At 42.7% G+C, this 20,272-nt stretch overlaps 2 protein-coding genes and 1 long non-coding RNA gene across 3 annotated transcripts in view; 2 read left to right on the top strand and 1 right to left on the bottom strand.

Moving 5' to 3' along the window:
• LOC140696930 (uncharacterized) overlaps positions 1-656 on the top strand; it is a 19,942-nt gene extending 19,286 nt beyond the window's left edge. The window contains exon 5 of the long non-coding RNA XR_012073620.1: positions 409-656. This is a non-coding gene — a long non-coding RNA (uncharacterized lncRNA). The remainder of the gene's footprint in view (positions 1-408) is intronic.
• Positions 1-13,285, bottom strand: part of APOD (apolipoprotein D) — a 15,170-nt gene extending 1,885 nt beyond the window's left edge. Inside the window, exons 1-4 of the mRNA XM_072963065.1 lie at positions 13,085-13,285; positions 9,659-9,809; positions 3,900-4,021; positions 509-597 (exon numbers count right to left, since the gene is read on the bottom strand). Of these exons, the coding sequence (XP_072819166.1) occupies positions 509-597; positions 3,900-4,021; positions 9,659-9,781 (334 nt within the window). The 5' untranslated portion in view covers positions 9,782-9,809; positions 13,085-13,285. The remainder of the gene's footprint in view (positions 1-508; positions 598-3,899; positions 4,022-9,658; positions 9,810-13,084) is intronic.
• LOC140696973 (uncharacterized) overlaps positions 1-20,272 on the top strand; it is a 277,558-nt gene that overhangs the window by 186,254 nt on the left and 71,032 nt on the right. The gene's annotated exons all lie outside the window — the stretch shown is intronic.

Raw genomic sequence — 20,272 nt, forward strand, 5'->3', positions numbered from 1 at the left:
GAACCCAGGACCTCATACACACTAAGCACGCGCTCTACCACTGAGCTTTAACCTCCCCCAATTACCTTCGCTTTTATCATCACCAGCTTCCAAGCTTTCGCACATGTTAGTTGTTCTGCTAATAACTACTAATTTCTCAGTTATTCGTTTTCTGTGGGAAACAAGACTGGCTTGGGTCTCCTACTGCTCATGCCCAATGTGCTCCAATTGGTGCTTCCTCTTTTTAAACACCTACTGTGTAGTTTTATAGTAAATCACTTGGGTGCTTGTCAGTATCCACACTGACATGGAAGCTTCCCAGGGACAAGGGCCAGCTCTGTCTTACTCACCTTTGCGTCTCCAGTGCCTAGCCCAGCGCATGGCTGGTAGTAGGTGCTCAGCAAATAATTATGCATTGAATCATTACAGGTGACACTCAGATGTGACAGAAGATCTCGGACCCAGGGCTCTCGCCTGCAGTTGGCATACCTCCTGTCCCTGACACCTCCTGAGAGAAGTGTATACTTACACCAGAAAAACTTAACTCCCAGCTTGGCAGGCTCCGTGATGTTTTCCTGGGTGGCTTCACCTTCAATTTGATTCACAGTTCCATCAGATCTACAATGAGTTAAAAACAAACACCAGAAAAACTGAACTCATTAAAAACCAAAAATGAATGAAAGGCTAGATTTGTGACGTTAACAATCGCGGTGGCCAACGTTGTGATTTCTGGTTAGGGGGGTTTTGAGGGGAGGCTGGGTCCTAAGTCCATTCCCTCCCCTTTGCTTTCTCACTGTCTCTGAGACCAAGCCAAGGAGGACAGCTTGGGGTGATAAGAAATAACAATTGTACTGCCCCAGGGTTGGGTAATATGTGAGGCCCTGGCCCTTCAATACTGTTTTTTGGAGTGTCTGTAGTGACCTGCAAGGCTATTTCTTGCTCCCAGACTCCAAACCAAGAGGGAAGAAAAGAGAAGGGGAAAATAAGCAAACAAAACAATTCAACACAGAAAGAAGATTCACATCTTTAAAAATGAGAAGAGGCCAGAGGAAAAAACTAAAGACTGACTTGATTATAGGAAATAATGCCAAACATGGAGTGTGGAGATCTGTAAAGTTCCCTTCTCTTTGGGCTTCACTGATAGCACGTGGCATCATCTGTCCCATCAAGGGGTCCATGCCTGAGCTCTGAGACCCCATCCAGTTTAGCAAGCTTCTGACTGGGTGTGGACCGGGCCAAAGCAGGCAATGAGGAAACATTTACCTCCCTTCAGGAATTGTCTGGGGCATCCAGATCTCAGGGACTTTACATGTGAAGAAATGTGCATCTTACAATTAATGCCATCTTACACTTACAAATGGCAGTATCATTTCTTTCTCGGTGGTGCATAAAAGGGTAGTGCGTCTTAAAAGTGATGGTCTTTGATTGGATAGATGAAATACTTTTACTCTTTTGAAGGGAGCTGGCCCCATTTCTGGATAACTTTCACTGACTTCATGGATCTGGGGGGAGGGGAAAGGCCTAGGGATTGGGGATTGAGGCCACGAAGTGGGGTGCTCAGGAATCAGGGTGCTCTTTCTAGTAGGCCAACAGAGGAGCTGCCAGTTCACCAGTTCTTAGAGGGGTACACAAACTAAAATGAGAGCTTTAGCATGTGCTAGAAAGTCAGGAAGCTATAGTAGTGGTGGTGGATGTCCTAGAAACCAGACAATAAGCAGCAGGTAAAGGGGGACGTGGGAAATACTCTCTGATGCTGCTGGATTGCATAATCTGTTTATCACTGAGCAAGGCTGGAGAGCGTGCCCTGCTCTCTCACCTGGAACTCAATCTGTAAGACAGGAGATGGTCCGTTTCTATCTACATACAGTTGCTTAGCAACATATCAGTCTCTTCCCAACAGACTTTCCCCCTTTGCACCATCATTTATGTTTTGCTCCAGAACAGTTTTCAAAACACCAGTCTCTGATCATAAACTCACAATTTGTTCATAGGAAAAATGCACTTGTGTTGTCAAGGGTGGCAGCAGATTAACAATAATAGGTAATATTGCTTGATTACTACATGCCAAACACTGTTCTAAGTCCTTTACATGTGCTACCTCATTTAATGCTCACACAGCCTTATGGAGGGAGGTATTACGATTATTGCCATTTTACAGAGGAGGAGACTGAGGCTTAGAAAATTATCATAACTAACCTAAGATTGCATCATTAGGAAGTGGTAGAACCAAGATTTGAAACCAGGCAGCCTAACCCCAAAGCTTGAGCCCTTCAGTCCCAGCCCTGTGCCGGCCGCTTCGGCCCTCACATTCCGACACTGGCTAAGAGTATTTTGCCCAGACTCCCTGCTGTGCCCTCCACGTGCTCTGCAGTACTCCTGGGAGGAGAAACTATACTGTTTTTCCCGAAATAACAAACCTCTGTCCACGTGCCTTTGCTCTCAAGTAGGAGTGAGCCTAGAGGCAGAGTGACCTAATACTCAGGATATAGTTGAGGAGGACTCCTGGCCAACTCAGGAGAGCTAGGGGAATCGCCTGGGTTTTGAGATCTGTATCAGTGTCTGACTCTTGGTTAGAATGGGACAAACTATTTAGAATGAAGTCATTGTCACTTTGGGGCCTTCAGAATCCCTGCGAGAGCTTCTGGGGATCTGCATCTCAATTCCTGCAGCCCTTCCTGGGCTCTGAAATGAGCAGGGTTTTTCTTTAGAGTTCCTCAAGATTCTTACTCTGTTTCTTTGGTTTCTGCAGGGTCAGGGAGTCAGCCTTCTGTTTTGGCTCACAGGAGGCTTAGTGGGTAATAGGGTGGCCACGGCAAGCCTCTCTGAGCCTGAGTAACTTCCAGGATGGATTGTAGTTGTTTTCTTGGAGTTGAAAATAATTCTCAGACTCTGGAGGAAACAGGAAGGACAATCTTTCATTCCCAGCCTCTTTCATTTATCTTCTGGTCTCTGCCTCATTTCAATTCTCCCTGGTTTTGAATCTCAGCTTTGTCACTTATAAGCTGTGTGACCCTTCGCCAAATTACTATACTTCATCCATAAAAATGGGCTTAATAATAGCACCTACCTCGGGGTTGCTATGGGAATTAAATGAACATATACATGTCCATTTACATATACATACATAAATGCATCCATATTATACATATGTATATGTGTGCACATATATAGAACAGTGCCTGGCACACAGGAAATAATTAATACTGGTCACTGTTGTTTATTGTTGCTCTTTGTTGATGGCGGATGGGTAGGAGTTCTTCCTAGGGTTCTTTTTAAGGTTATATTTGCTTTCTAAAGTATGAATTTTTGGATCAAATATCAATCTGTTAGAAGCCCTCAGTAATAGAAAAGTATATTCCTGCAGGCCCTCCTGTTCATTTAGCCTGGAGTGTGACTATGTATGAATTTGACTCTTGTTTAACAAGAAAAGGAGTTTTCTAACAGTTAAAGCTGTCTAGAGATGGGATACGCTGTCACGGAAGGTGATGAGTCCCCAGTTTCTGGAAGGATTCAACCTGAGCTGGATGCTCTCTCTCAGCAAATGATAAAGGGCTTCCCTCTTGGTTTGGAGGTCAGACAAGATGGTCCCTGCAGTCCTGTCCTGCTGGAGGATCTATTTTGCAACAAGAGCAGGAACCTTGCAGTCTGTGTTACCGTTGAGCCCCTAGTACCTCTCCCAGGGCCTGATACACAATAAGGTGCCTAGCAAGTCATCATGGAAATGAATGAGCGACTTCTAGTCCCTACCATCCTGCCTGCCAAAATCTTCCATCTCAGGACCTATTGTGAGCAAGTAATCCAGAACTAGCAAGGTCTGCGTCCTCCCTGAACTGGATGGCAAGGACGCCAGTCATCCCAGGACAGCACTCTGCAGGGCTGCCTCTAGGATGAGCATTGCCTTTGAAACCACAGCCACTCACCTCAACTCCTTGTTTACCACTTTGACTTTTCCGTTTTCCATTAGCGAGTAGTTGGCTTGGATGCAACTTCCCTTCTCAAAGCTCACTGGGATCTTCTCAATCTCATACCATCTTCCAAGATACTGCAGAGACAACAACAAGCAGAGCAAACCCTGTGGCTCTCTGGGGACCTGCAAACTCTTCCCCATTGTCTTTCAGGGCAGAGCCCTTTCCTGGGGAAACCAGGCAAAATGGGCTGCTTTGTTCCCAGCAGCAACTGAAGAAGACAATTGATTCAAATGGGAATAAGTGAATCGGATATGTGGGCATCAGTTGAATGCCACACTCTATTCCTAAATCGCTCTTCATTTAGATACGCTCTCAGTGTCCCTTTCAGTCAAAATCTATGTGAAATTCTAAACTCTGTAAAAGGAAGGGATTGGTTTAAGATGATGTAAGGGGCCATCTCAAATGTTTTATGATTCTACAAGGCATCTTTGAATTATGTGCAAAGTCAGATATGGTCATGTGGGGATCTGGGACACCAGGGTTGGTTGAATTCTCCTCATATGACCCCACACAAGGAGTTGGTCACAAAAGCTTTTGGCAGATGATCAGGATTTAGAAGACCTGTATTATTCTTTCCCTGGGAGCTTGCTCTCTGTTCATAACTTTAGTGCACAGAATCAACTTTTCTTGTTTTAATGGAAGTACTGGGGATTGAACTCAGGACCTCGTGCATGCTAAGCATGTGCTGTACCACTGAGCTATACCCTCCCCTCCAGAGTCAACTTTGAAGGAAGTATGCGTCTGTGTGGGTGAGGGTGAGGAGAGATGGGCAGGCTCATGCTTCCATACATTGCTTTGCATAGAGATGGCTCCAGTTTATAACCTTCATGAGGGCAACTTGGCAATATCTAGCAAAATTAAAACTGTATATACTCTGACCTGGGAAGGTGTACTCCTGAGGATAAGAAGTGATATATGTATAAGGTTATTCACTGAAGTACTATTTGCAATAATAAAAGGCAGGAAACAGCCTGAGTGAGCATGAGTAGGGACTGGGTAAATAAATGATGGCACATCCATACAATGGAATGTTACACACCCTGATTTAAAAGAGCGATATGCAATTATCTCCAAGATAAATTTAATGGAAAAAGAGCCAGGTGCAATATAGTGTGTATATTAAGTTACTGTTTATATAAAAATGGGGGGAAAGGTTATTACATCAGTTTTCTATTGCTGCTATAACAAATTACCACGAGCTTAAAACACCGCAAATTTATGGTCTCACAGTTTCGTGCACGGGAAGTCTGAAGCAGGTCTCACTGGGCTAAAATCAAAGTGTTGGCAGGGCTACCTAAGTTCCCTTCCAGAGGCTCTACAGGAGAATCTGCCATCTTGCCCTTTCCAGGTTCTAGAGGCCATTTGCATTCCTTGGTTTGTGAATTCCTTCCTCCATCTTCAGAGCCAGCAGAAGAGATCAAATCCTTCTCACACTGCATCTCTCTGACCCTTGTTCCATCACCACACCTCTCTGACCTCAGCAGAGAAAGGTTCTCTGCTACTAATGATTAGGTTGGACCCACCTGGATAATCCAGGCTACTCTTGCCATCTCAAGGTCCACAACTTTAATTACATCTTCAAGATCCCTTTTTCCATGTAAAGTAACATATTTGCAGATTCTGGGGAGTAGGGCATGGACATCATTTTGACTATCACAGTTACACATATATTTGTTTCCATACAAATTATGGACATATTATGTCCCAAAAGATACACCATAAGCTGTTTGTACTGGTTGCTACTGGGGAGAGAAACTGAGGCTGGGATATAGAGGTAGGAGGGAAAGTTTTCATTATATGTTTTTTTCTTTTTGTGCATCTTTAGAATTTTGAACCATGTGAATATATTTACCTAGTCAAAATATTAATTACAATTATTTTAGGAATTTAAAAATGTATTACTCAACAAAACAAAATCAAGGAGATTCAGTCGCCTTCAAAATGTCAGACTTTGAAATGACAGCATCCTGCAAACAGGTGGCAGTATTGCTTCAGTCACATGGCTGTCTGCTGAACTATATGCCCATGTTCATGACATAAATTCTCCACTCATTTGTTAAAGCACACCTTTCAATGAAAATCACTGGACTTAGCATTCATTTAAAGCACCAAAGACTAGGATTAAAGGTCAGTTGGTTACATAGGCGTCTTCAGAAACTCCATTTTATACAGTGTATTTTAAATAGTTCTATTATTGTTAAGGTGACATTAGTTCTCCACAGTTAAAACCAAGGAAGCATGATTTTCCAGAAAGGAGGAAACTCAGAGGTGGAAGATTGCTTTTCATGTCATGTTCCCTTATGATCTCATATTATTTTTGTGAAGCTCTTTTCATCTTTTGGAATCTCAGTTTCTCTATTTGTATAAGGAGAATGCAATGTTTAAAAAAATAATTATGGAAAGGAAGAAGTAAACCTATCTTTATTTATAGATACCATAATTTTGTATATAGAAAATCCTAAGGAATACACACACACACTCACACACACAGAGCTATTACAGCTAACAAATGAATTTAGCAAGGTTAAAGGATACAAGATTAATATACAGAAATCAAATGTATTTCTATACTTACAATGACCAATCTGCAAACTAATTTAAGAAAGTTCCATTTACAATAGCATCAAAGGAATCAAATTTTTATGAATAAATTTAACCAAAGAAGCATAAAACATACTCTGAAAACTATAAAAGATTGTTGAAATAAATTAAAGAAGACCTAAGTAAATGGAAAGATATCCTATGTCCATGGATTGGAAGACAAAATTAAGAAGGCAAAACTCTCCAAATTGACCTACAGATTCAATACAATCTCTGTCAAATTTCCAATTAGCTTCTTCACAGAAATAGAAAAACTGATCCTAAACTTTATATGGAAGTACAAAGGACCCAGAGTAGCCAAAAGAACGAAGTTGAAGAACTCATATGTTCTGATTTTAAAAACTTACTACAAAGCTACAATAATTAAGACTGTATAGTGCTGATGTAAGGATAGACATATAGGTCAATAGAAGAGAATTGAGAATCCCAAAATAAACTTACACCTCTGGTCATCTGATTTTCAGTAACGATGTCAAGACCGTTCAATGGGGAAAGAACAGTCTTCCCAACAAATAGTCCTGAACAACTGGATATCCACATGCCAAAGAAAGACATTTGCCTACTGTATCACATTAATACAAAAGTTAACTTAAAATAAATCAAAGACTTAAATGTGAGAACTACAACTACAAATCAGTTGGAAGAAAATATAGGAGTAAATCTTTGCAACCTTAGATTAGGCAATGGTTTTTTAGATATGACACCAAAAGCATAAACAACAAAAGAAAAAGGTTGATAAATTGGACTTCATTAATATTAAAAAGTTTTGTGCTTCAAAGGACACATCAATAAAGTGAAAAGGCAATCTTTAGAATGTAAAAAAATATTTGCAAATCATGTATCTGATAAGGGACTTTTATCTAGAATATATAAAGAACTCTTATCTCAACAATTAAAAGATAAATAACCCAATTAAAAATGGGCAAAGCATTTGAAAAGACATTTCTTCAAAGAAGATAAACAAATGGACAATAAACATAGGAAAAGATGCCCAAGATAATTACCATTAGGGAAATACAAATCAAAGCCACAATGAGATACCCATTAAAAATGGCTATAATAAAAAGAGGATAATAACAAGTATGGGCAAAGACATAGATAAATTGGAATAATACACTGCCAGTGGGAATGTAAAATGGTGCAGCTGTTTTGGAACAGTCTGGCAGTTTCTCAAAAGGTTAAACGTGGAGTTACAATATGACCTAGCAATTCTACTCCTAGGTATATACCCAGGAAACCTGAAAATACATGTCTACAAAAAACCCCGTGAAAACAGACACACAGAAACCCATACATGAATGCTTATAGTAGCATTATTCCTAATAGTCAAAAAGTGGAAATAACCCAAATGATGAACAGATAAGTAAAATGTGACATAATCCACAGAGTAGAATATTATTTGGCAATGAAGAGGAATGAAGTATTGATACATACCACAACATGAATGAACTGGGAAAACATTATGCTGAGTAAAAGGAATTAATCACAAAAGACCACATACTGTTGGATTCCATTTCTATGAATTGTCCAAAATAGGCAAATTTATAGAGACAGAAAGTTGGTTGCCTGGGGCGGGGAAAGCTGGAGGAAAATGAAGATTGGCTGTTAATGGGTATGGGGTTTCTTTCCAAAATGATGTTTAGAAAATACTCTAAAATTGATATTGGTGAGCTTCAGAACACTATGAATATACTAAAAATTTCTGAAAGTGAAAACCACTTTAAACAGGTGAATTACATAGTATATGAATTACATCTTAAATAAACAATTTAAACATTCTGCTTTACTCCTCAAACGACTTTTGTAAAGACGGGTCATTATAATTTCCAAAGTGTCTTGGGATTTTTACCCCCAAGCTGAAATGTAACCCAAATTCCCTGGAGCTTTTCTAGAAAGCCTCCTGTAGACCACCAGGGTTACCCGGATAAAGGGATCAGCCCTTTATAATTAATGGAGTAAGTCAACGTAGACTTGAGGGTACCATATCCCGTGTCAGCTCTCTGTTGGTGGTGCTCCTTCCACACCCCTCTCAGGTTCTGAGCTCTCTTCTCTCTACCTAATCCATCCCCTAAGGGGTCCCAACACTCATTCACACTGAGGTGTGAGTAACTGATAACAACTTCAATGTTACTTATAACAAGTCACTTCTTAAAACAGATCCAAACTTTCTGCGAAAGAGAAGATGTCTTAATGGGGAGATTCTAGGCATGAGTTAGAAGCCATGGGAGCCTCTGAGTCATGTCATCCAATAGCTGCTTCTTTCTGCTGTTCACCGCCCCATCCCATCCCCAGCCATCCATGTGCACAGTAAGGTTGGGCCTGATCTAAGGAAGAAAGCCATATATGGAGGCGCCGATTATGTTGATACCCTTTTAGTGTGGGTAACAAGGAGGTTCCTTGGGGGAGTTCTGTCCTTTCCTAAGCCCTGTTTGAGTAACCTGTGGGTGTCCTGCACTTCTGGGAAGCCTAGGTTTGTTTCGTTTTTAAATTTTTTCTGGGAAGCCTAGTTTTGAATCCTACTCTGCATTTATTGGCCGTGTGACCTGAATAGTTTGCAAGCTCCCTGACATTTGGCTTCTTCCCTGCAGCAGCTGCTGTAATTCGTGCCCCAAGTCTGCCCAGAGGCCCACCTCTGGGCTCATGTCCATCACTGGGGACAATTCCCATACACACTGCCAGCTTCCCACCTGCAGCCCCCATGTGTCCTTCTCTGCCAGAAGCTGGGCCAGTGCCACGGGATCTCCCACGGCCCACTTGCATCCATCCGTCCACGAGACAATCTGAGGCGCATGCTATGCATTTCCTCCGAGCATCCCCAGCAGGACTGACCCCCGTTGTTCAGAGTAACCTGCTCACCCTTTACTGCTCTCCTGCCTTCTTTGTCTTAGTTTCCCCACATGCCTCCTCATGCTTCCTGGGATCATCTTCTAAAACCTCTGTGTTCCCCATTGCTTGTCTCAGAGTCTGCTCTAAGGGAGCCCCCAGTAAGATAAGTAGCTACCCCGAGGCTTGCTGTGGCCATCAAAGCAGAATAATAGAACTGAACCTGGTGGGATGCGCATTCAAACAGGAGACAGCCAAACAAGCGGCAGTTGAGCCTCTGACCGCACCTTATTCACGTCAAAATTCTCCTGCACTGGAGGAGTCGGGCATTTTCCGAGATGGAAGGCTTGTCCCTCAGCCGCTCCGAAGAGGCCAGCCAGGGCCGAAAGCAGCAGCAGCGCCGGCACCATCCTGAGGCTGGGTGGCTGTGGGTGGAACCTGCAGTGGGGAGAACAGAGCAGCTGGAGGCGTTCTGAGCCTCCCGAGGGCACAGAGTCCCGGGAGGAAGACTTCTGGGCTGGCGGGTCCCTCTGTGGGTGGCCTCCCACTCAGCCAGTTGAACCTCTCATCCTACAGGGCCCCCTGAATCACCCGTGTCACTGTGAGGCCCTCCATCCCTGTGAGCCTCTCTAGAACCTTTTCTACCTCCGTTGAGCACACTCTGCCTGCTATTCGAGTTTGTTGGATTTATTTTGCAAGCTCCCCTGCCCCACACACCTCATTATGCAGTTTTCAGGGATGGGCATTGTGTCTGATTCTCCCTGGACTCACCCACAGAACCTCGCGGTGCCAGGCGCAGTCCATACTTGCTGAATGAACAGAAACAATGTGTGTGTGTTGGGGCCCAGGCCAAGAGGGAGATTAAAGCCATCAAGTGAACCATGAGAGAAAAAACAAACTGAAAACAAATCATGCATAAGGTTAGTGTCCTGGGAGGTTCATCAGAGACATGCCTCCCTGACTCCACCTCTCCACCCTACCCCCATCTTGCTGGGCTGTTTTTCAACCCGAGAGCAGGCCTGGAAAGCTTAACAGGGAGCAGGGTGCTGGGGACGCCAGGGTCGCCCTGACCAGGTTTGAAGTCTAGCTCTGCACGTGCTAAGTATAACTGTGTCCAACTGATGCTTAATTTCCTTGTCTATGAATTGGGAATAATAATCATACCAACCTCATGAAGTTTCATGAGGATTAAAGAAATAAAGCAAAGAGAGCATTCTGAGCAGTGTCTGACACAGGGAAAATGCTCAACAAATGCTAGTTATTGCTATTATGAAAAGCAGAAACAAAGGATTGTGTTTCTTTCCTTCCTTCCTTCCTCCCTCCTCTCCCCTCTCCATCTCTTTCTTTCTTCTTCTTCTTTTTTTTTTTAACATTCTGTTGGGGGTATTTTTCATAGATGATGTACGTCTCACCGGAGAAGGACCAGAGAAGGCTGATTTGTAACTGCAGCAAGCATTTGAGCTCAGTGTGCCCTTGGGTGTGGACGCTGCTTCGAGGAGGGGCAGTGGGCAGGGTCGGAGCCCCGGCTACTCCCTGCTTCTTTCACTGACTTGCTCTCACTCTGTTCTCTTCTTGTGACTCCTTGCCTGTAGCTATTTCTAGCTCTTTACCTTTCTCCCTGCCATGAAGAGGGCTGAATCAATGCAAGCAAGATGTTCTCAGATCTGAGCATTTAAAAGGATGTGTCATAACAGGAGTAATTATAACCAGTTTCTTATGAATCTCTAAGCCTCCAAATAACCTTCAATAATCAATAGCCCTTTTTCTGGAGGTTTTGATGCCTGTTTTTCAAAAGAACAGTTACATAATGAGTCAAAGCTGATCCGAGGTGGGGAAGGGAGGGGATGAGGCGTGGCCACTGAGTACTCCCCACCAAGCAAGCTTACTGTGGGGCCACCTTTCTTAGCCTTTGAGGCTCCATTTTTCATCAGCCCCTACCACCAGGTCAACGCCACCTGTCTTTTCATCTTTGAGGGGATGGTGAATTTGCAGAAATCCAGCCAAAATTTGCAACCATTTCTAAGAAGTTCTTAGAACCACTGAAGTTCTACTCTTGGCCCCCTTAGGCTCCAAGTTCAGTTCCTTGGCCAGGAGTTCTAGCCTTAAAGGATGGCCACACATTATGCACAGTCTACAGGGCCCCCCGAACTGGATAGGACTTTAGAGGTAACATATCCAACCCTTTTCCACAGGCACACAGATGGGGAAGCTGAGGCCCAGACGGGACAGAGAGCTGGGACTTGAGGCTCATCTCCACTCTCCATTTTGCAGCACCCCTGAGCCATGCTTTCTTCTGTGCACCACCTTCGGTGGCCTTCAATAAACACCTACCTCTATACCTGATGTCTCGTTTCACCACAAGACAGTTACACCAGAAGTCAGTTCCACCTCTTACTCTGACAAATATCTTGTTACAAAACGTTCTATTGTGGGATGAACCATGTTCTTTAGTTCTGTAGGAGGACTTCAGAGCAAGACAAATTCCCCTTGCTTGCATCTCTTCCAAAGATGCCTCTTTATTATACTAGTTTTAGCTCTAGGATTCAAACTGTTTTTGAGAGAAAGGGTTGATGGCATCCGTAATTTTTTTTCCTCAGTGCCCCTTGCATTCTAATTCACCTAACGCTTGACTGAGCACCTTCTAAGGGTAAATCACATTATTAACATGTATCTATGAACTTGGGTATGCAGGACTTAATTTTGCATCTTCTAATACAAATGGGAAGATTGTCCTCACCAGGAGAGTTTAAGTATTTAAAAAAAATGTAATTTAAATATTATTTAAACTGAATATTAAATAAGTAAAAAATAATTCTACTAAAGTTTCTTTGCATCCACCCTAAGCCAGAACTGACTTGGTGAATCACTGCTCATACTCGCTGAGGTTTTCTGGGGAGAAGTCCTGGCCTCAGCACTGACATGTGCCTTGCGCTGAATCTCCAAACACCCAGTCTGGCAGGGTCCTGCACTGAAGTCCTCTTTGTGCTCCTTGAGGTTCACTTGGCAGGTTTGCTTCCCTGGGAGAGCTCCTGCCAGGCCTCCTAAGGCCCTGTACTCCGCACGCCTGCGTGCTAGTGCAGCTGTTCGCAAGACGCTGCAGAACATGAAGGACTGGCTTTTTCGATCTCACATGATAAAATAAAACACATTTCCACAAGCAAATGGGTCTTGAAAACCCATTTTGCCATTGAATCTAACAAGAAAACATATCTCCTGAAGAAAACTTTTTTGTCACATTGATAAATGCATTTTCTCTTCACATAATGCCTTTCAGTGCACTTTTTGGTCAATTTTACTGTGATGCACACGGGATAACAACCCCTGGAGGATACATCTAGCACAGGCTTGGTGTGTGAAAAAATTCCTCATTGTCTCAGATAGTATAGAGTGGGGTGCACAGTGCGAGCAGAAGACTTTGGGGTGTGCCAGCACTGAGTTGGCACCCCAGCTGTGGCATTTGTTGGTGGTCTTACCTTAGGCCTGTTGCTTAGAATGTCTGAACTTTGGTTTCCTCATTGGAAAAATGACACTAACAATATCTACCTTGTAAAATTTTTTGTGGAAAAACGAGTCCACGTCTCCAAAGCGACTGGCCAAAGGTCCTCAGTCATGTTAGTTATTATTTTTAGCTGAGAAGGGGCAATGAAAAGTCAAGACTGTCTCTATTTTAAGTGTTATTTATCATAAATGAAAATTAAAACTACAGTACATACCTTTTTTATCAAGATGAGAGCTATTTCCACATCCGATTTGAGATGCCTTGTCTTGGTGACTGGCTTTTCCCAAGCTATTTTATAAGCTTCCTCAGGTCACTGATGTTTAATTTTTATGCATGCCACACCCCCTACATTCAGGAAGGCTGGCCTAAAAGCTTAGCTCTGTATGAAACACAAAGATGGGATGTTCTGTTCATCTCCCTCCCCCAGTTTCCTTCCCAGCTGCTCCCTGAAGAAGAAACAAGGAGATACTGTTTCTGTGTGTGTGTGTGAGAGAGAGAGAGAGAGAAAGAAACGTGTATTTCATTCAAAACATCTTTTTTGCTATGTGGATTTTCTAATTTAATTTTCTCAGTCCGAATGCACTTTCAAGTTCCAGTAAGATGAGTTGCAACATGTTTTCAAACATCTGCTACTTATTTTCCATTTTTGTGTAAATAAAAAATCAACAATCCCATTTCCTGAATATGGAGGATGAATTCCACCCATGTGGTCCCTGGCCAGGAATGTGACTCAGGTAACAGAGTGAAGGTTGGGAATTAAAATTAGGAATTGGCTTTCTGTGCGATTCTGGGCAAAACACCCACTACTCTGAGCCTCAGTCTCCCCATTGAGAAAGACAGACTTGTCATTTCTGTCCCCATCAGAGATGAGTGCATAGGGGAGACACCAGTTCTCTAATAGTTGGGGTAAAAGCTAAGAATGCCAAAGAGGTCCTCTGCAGCTCCTCTGTCCGTGCCTTTGATGACCCTCCCAGCTACGTATTCCAGGCAGCCTTTTCTGTTTGGGGCTAGAGTAGGGTGAGTGTGCGTGTGTGTGTGCACGCGCGTGTGCACGCAGATTTAAGCCCAGAGGTACTTTAGATTGGATCTTGTCTCTTTCGGTGAAATGAACAGCTTTGGAATGACTCTAAGGAATTGGATTCTATGCCTTTGTGATAGGCAGGAGGTATTTTTCCTGGCATATAGATAAGACAGTATTTTTGCAGTAGACTTATATTCCTAAATAAAATTCATTCTCAAATTTGTAAGCAATAGAAATTTACAGCACTAGGCCTTCTAAACATTAAAACAACAGCAAGAGTGAAACTTTAATGTGTCAAACTTTGAGAGCTCTTTCTTTGGGGTGTGCTTTACTTTTTTAGGAAAAGAAGGAATCCTTCTTCCTGGTCAGGACACTGACCTTGCTGTAGTCTTGTCACACTTCCCCCTGAGAACCTGGCATGGCTCCCTATCTCCCTCCCTCCCTCCAGGTCCCTGATCTAATGTCACTTCCTTTAAAAGGCCTTCCTGGCCTTTCAAAAACAGGACTCTTGTCATGTCGTTTTACCTGCTTCCTCATATCCTTACTGTAGCTTTACCTGAATGAATCCTTTATTTACGTTTTCTCTTGTTTCTCGTGTCTTCCTCACTGGGCGCTAAGCCCCACAGGTGTGGAGAACTTGTCTCACTGGCTGGCTGCGGTACCCATCCCGGCTAGAGCACATCACAGGTGCTTAGTGACTGCTTGTAAGCTGAATGGAAGGGACCTACCTATTGAAAGAATTTACTGAGTACTCTAAGATTTGCAAAAGGAGCTAGAGGTAATATTCTAGAGGCTTCTATTTGAAGTGTTTTCCGGGGAAAGTACTAGTCTGTAAGTTTCTAAGCCTTATTTACCTGCATCACATTTGTCCCCAAGAATTGCTTGTCACTGAAGAAATACACAATTAGCCTCTCATCAACCTCATGAAAAGAATATTTCCCTCTAAATAGCTACACAGTTTTCCACTAAGCAATGTAGCTAAAGTTTCCAATTGTGTAAGTTGAAGAGTGATGTATCTTATCTTTGAATCCTTAGCATTAAATCAAGAACTGTGGAGCTGAAGATATTAGTCTAGGAGTCACAGAGAACATGAGATTGAACAAATAATAATAATAATAATAAACACACATAATCTTTCTGGGTCTTAGTTTATTTTTTCCTGTAAATGTTGGCAAATGATACAGGAAAAAATCTCCCTTCACATGTTTCTGGAATAGGGCCAAGCACAAGTTTTTAAGCATCATAAAACAAATCAGAACTGTGTTCTAAACAAGCCTTTATTTTTTAATTCAAAATTATTATAAACAATTAAAATGGTACCAAAATGTGGGCCTCAGAAAGTGTAAGGTTCTCATAATCCCACACCTCAGAGATTGTTACGTTTGTATTTATTCTTCTAGGCATTCCTCTACAGAGCCTAACATAATAACAGCAATAGCAATAATATCCAGTGTTCTGAAACTTGTTTTCATGTAATAAGGTATCTCTCTATACCAATTCACATAGTGCTACCTCATTCTTTCACCTGCTGTAAAACCTTGCTTTTACCTGACAGCACATATCTTCAAGGAGATGGCCTGTGGTTTCATAGGGAAGTTGTTCTTTAGTTGGGTGATCGTTCATCATATGGGTAATTGCCTTAGTGGTTTCACTATAAGACCCTCAGGGAAGATGAAATTTTTTTGATGGACTTTTAGTAGCAAGAAATAGAGAACTATTCCATCTTAAAAAGGTTTCCCTGATGGAAATTTCTCTATTTATTAATAACCGGTTCTTTCAACTACCGGAGTCATCCTGTGTGCCCTTCTAAAGTCATCTTTCTTTTGTCAGTTAAAATGAAGGGGAAACACAACTGTACTTTTCATGTGTTTTCCATGACACTTATTCACTCTTTAGGACTCAGTGCAAAATTTCCACTCTTTGGTTGTTTTCCTGAATTCCTGCCCATTTTATGCAGCCTCCAACACTCTCTGCTTTGTGTCTTCACAGCACATGTTACTTTGTTGTCAGGCCCATCACACCATGTTAAGCATCACTGTCTCCTTCTGGAGACTGTCAGATCCTTTGGGGTAGGTTCATCTTTTTGTTCCCGATAAATTGCATAATGCTTGGCACATAACAAGGGTTTACTAAATGTTATTGGATGATCGAATGTTAATTCTCATTATTTGTGGGGACAGCCATGTACTTCACGATTTATTCAGATGCTCTCTTTCCTCTCCTTCCTACTCCCTTGTGGCCACTTCCTTTATCACTTGGAGCAGGAACCACGTGAGAGCTAAATGATGCCAATCATCTGGTGAACATCAAGAAAGCAACCAAACTGGTGAAAACTACAACTTGACACGGCATGGGGGAGGGAACACAGGCCTGGAAAGCAGGAGATCTGGGTTCTGGTCCTAGCTCTGTTACTATGAATATTTATCCATTCATTCACTCTTTTGACTGCATACATCAAGTACTGCCATGTTCAGGCACTGTTCTAGGTCCTGCAGATGTACTGGTGAAGAAGAAAGAGAAGGTCCTCGCTCTTGTGGGATGTACCATCCAGAAAAGAGTCAGACACACAGACAGCCAAACATATACGAGAGAATAGGGTGATGTGACAGGGAGTGATTGGGTAGGCTACTTTAGTCTTGTGGTCAGGAAAGGCCTCTTGGAGTACTGACATTTCAGGTGAGATGTGAATGATAAAAAGGAAAAAGTCATTCAAGGATCATGGGGAATAGCATTCTAGGAAGAACAGCCAGTGCAAAGATCCTGGGGCAGGGACAGATTTCATGTTTTCAAGGGACAGAAAGATCAGTGTGGCTAGAGTGAGGACATTGGGGAGGAAAGTGATTCAAAATGAATTTGAAGAGGTAGGCAGAAGCCATGTTATATTCTGCTTTGAGGATACTGGCTTCTGAAAGGATCAAGGGTTTGGAGTCCACAGGAACAGGGGAGAAGGCAGAGAGTAGGCAATCAGATGCAGAGAGATGTGTAGTTTTGGTGGTAAGAGGATACAGAGGTTTGCTCTTTGTGTGACTGTCGTCAAGTCACTTATCTCACTGAAATTTATTGGAGAAACTAAACAGATCTGCTCTGATTATGGTGAAGAGCTTCTCTGAACAGTCAGTCCACTAGTGACACCTGCTTAGCATCTGCTTCTACTTCATTCCTTAAGGGACATAGTGGGAAAGGTGCAGGGTTCAGCCTAGAATTAATTGTAATAACAGCTCCTGACTACTGAACACAGCAACACCAGGTCCTGTATAGATGCTTTCCATCTATACATTAGACATCTATACATTTCCATTAGCTCTGATTTTTACATACCTGGCAAGGCAGGCATTGGTACTATTCCCATTAAAGAAGTGAAAAAACAGAGGTGAGAAGAGGTGATCATGCAACTTTTCTAAAGTGATGAACTGAGAATTTAAGCCCTAATGTGTGATTCCAAACCCGCACTTTTAATTGTTATATTCTCTTGCCCCAGCAACAGAAAGGGGTGAAAGGGTTCACTAGGAGATTGGTCAGGGGTCTAATCCTTTCCAAACTTCTCAGCAGAGAAATATAATACCAACTGCTTATTAATTCCTGAGAAATGTTGAGGGAAGCAGGAGGGCTGGGTTTTCTGTACTAGCCTCAGCAAATTGTGTTCTCGACTCTTTGACAAAGCAGAGGAATGGAATCCATCCATTCAGTCCATAATCCAACACTGTCATCCAACAAATTCCAGGAGCTGGGACATCTGCTACCAGTTTCCAGTGAACTATATGAATCCTCAGTCAAGTTATTGTGGCCTGAAGCTTTTCCAGGTGTTTGCTGGGAAACGATCTTTGTCTATTTCGCAATCCAGTACAAACTGAGGCCAGTTCTCATGAATATATACGGGCCAGCAGGGCCACCTCCGTGCCTTCTAATGTGGTCAAAATTCAGGATTTTTCAATGTAGAAGCAGTAAGATTCCTGTTTTGTTTTTCTTAATTTTCTGCAATAATAAATAGATGGGTGGACAGAGCTCAGATCCAGGAGTAGGGAAATGGGGTCCTTGCCTTGGCTCTTTCGTTTCTTAGTTGAATGACTTTAGAGAGTTTTCTAAGCCTTTCATTAGGGGTTTGACTATCGGGTATTTACATTATGAAATCCATAGATCTGAACGGGAAGTTAGAATTGTATTTCAATAAAATTGAATTCTTTTGTGGTCCTGACTTTTATGTATGCATTTACGGACATTTTTGTCAAACTGCCAATGAGTCCATGGCACAGAAAGGGAAGGATGTCTGGGGTCCTTGCTTGATTTGATATCATTTCGATTAACATACCCTGTGGGAAAGAAATTTCTTTTAACAAAATCCAATTGAGTGTGGAGGAGTGAAGGGCAGTTTCCCAGTGCTGGTCAGGGAGGTCAGTAAACAGTAGGTAATGGAGCATCGCCTACGGGCTGGGGTCTGGGTGGCAGCAAGAGAGACCCAGGCTCTAGGCTCTTACGTGCTATCATCATCTGGGTACAGCTTCTGATAATAAAGTCACGCTACAATAAATCCTGTTTAAAAGAATTATCACTGACTGATGAACCAGCTCTCAGATACGAGCCACTTGTTATGCTGGGTACTCTGCATACAGCTCCTGTGAGCCCAGAGCACCGGTGAAAGCTGGATATGATCATAGCCATTTCATGGAGTGGAGAACAGGCTCACAGAGGTTAAGTATTCTGCCTAACATGGTGTATCGAGTGGCTGAACTGGGATTCACACCTACTTCTTAATTTGTCTTCTCATGAATGGGGCTGCAGGCCAGTCTCTTGGTCTAAGGTAGTCCCTCTCAGACTGGGACATGCCTCAGTTGGAAGAACAGGATTTCTACACCTTCATCTAAGTCTCTAGGAAAATGGCCAAGTTTGATTTATTGATTTATTATTTACTTTGTCAAAATGGTATTGTTGAACTGTGTCTGAGCTTTGTGTTTGGCCTGGAAGCTTCCTTTTAGGTTTTCTGAAATTAGTATTTGTAAGTAGGTCCTCATTACAGCAATGAGGAGAGTATTACTGAATTTGAGAACCATAGCACATTCAATTAAGAATGTTAGTGGTTTTCCAGGGGTTACATCCTAGAAGGGGCAAGTGGGTGTGCAGAGGAGTAGGTGTAGGGGAGAGGAGGTGACTGAGAACCACAGATTTCACTGGTTTCTGAATTTGGGTGGGAGCTGTATAGTAGATCTGTTACGGACTCAAGAATAGATCAGTACATCCCTTGGTCTTGCATGTTTTGCATAAGGTCTAAGAGCTACTGTTTCAGAATTACTGGTGGAGTGAACTGTTACGGTAATTGTACTTTCATTTTCCAAACATTTTGCGTTAGTGACTTTTCCTTAATAAACGAGGGCATGACAATATCTGGGGAGAAAGAACCCGAGACATTGCAAGCTGTATGCATGGGCCTTCCCAGTTCCCCCAGGCCCTGTAGACACCCCAGGAGAGCTCAGTCTGAGTGTGTTTGGGGAGGTCTAGGGCTGAATGTGAACCTGACATTTGGAAATACACGTGTTCAGTTTTTAAAAAGGTCTCCCGCATGCTGTTATGATGTATATACCAGACCAAGAATTGAAAGCAGCCTCAGGGGCTGAGCCCAGCTGCTCCTGTGTAGCCATCACTCAGCCCATAGTGTCTGCTCGGCTTATCAGTCAAACTGCCTCTTTGTCCCTCACAGAAATGTTGGTTCTGTCTCAGAGGAACAAAGAAAACATTCTGACTGTGAGAGAATGGCTTTCAGGGTTTTCCTCATGCAGCTCTGGAGAGAAGACACTTTTATTCTTATCTGTTCGGTGGAGACCAGTAGAGCCAGGGGTGTGTTCATGGCCTTCAATAGTTAAATTCAGATAAAGACACCATTGGCAGAGCCTTCTTGGGGTGGGCACTCCAAGGTTTCCAGGTGGGATAGTCCTGCCTTTAATACAAATAGAGAGGGATGAGGAGGAGGAAGAAAGCTGTTTATAAGAACCTACCCAATGACACTCAATACTATTCCAGGGACTCTGTGTCCTTACAGCGACCTTGTGAAGTAGATATTGTCTTTATATTACATTCACCTTTGAGTTACTTTTCTTTGACAGCTACATACTTTCAGTCCCAAATTCTCTCCATCCAGCCTCCTAAATTTCTATTCCATCCCTTCTCTCTTTCCCCAGTGACAATGCCTTAGCTCAGGCCACCATCTAATTTGACATGTGAAGTTTCAAGTGTTGCTAAGCTCATACCATACGTCACAACCTTAGTGGGAACTAGGTCTTGGTTTACACAGATTCTCTGTTGAGTCAATGATTGTGAGATTTACCAAGATTCCCTTGAGGTTTCTGACTAATCCCCTTAGATTTCCTCTGTCCCCCCGACCCCCACCCCTAG

Source organism: Vicugna pacos, chromosome 1 (assembly GCF_048564905.1).
Source record: "Vicugna pacos chromosome 1, VicPac4, whole genome shotgun sequence".
NCBI lineage: Eukaryota > Metazoa > Chordata > Mammalia > Artiodactyla > Camelidae > Vicugna > Vicugna pacos.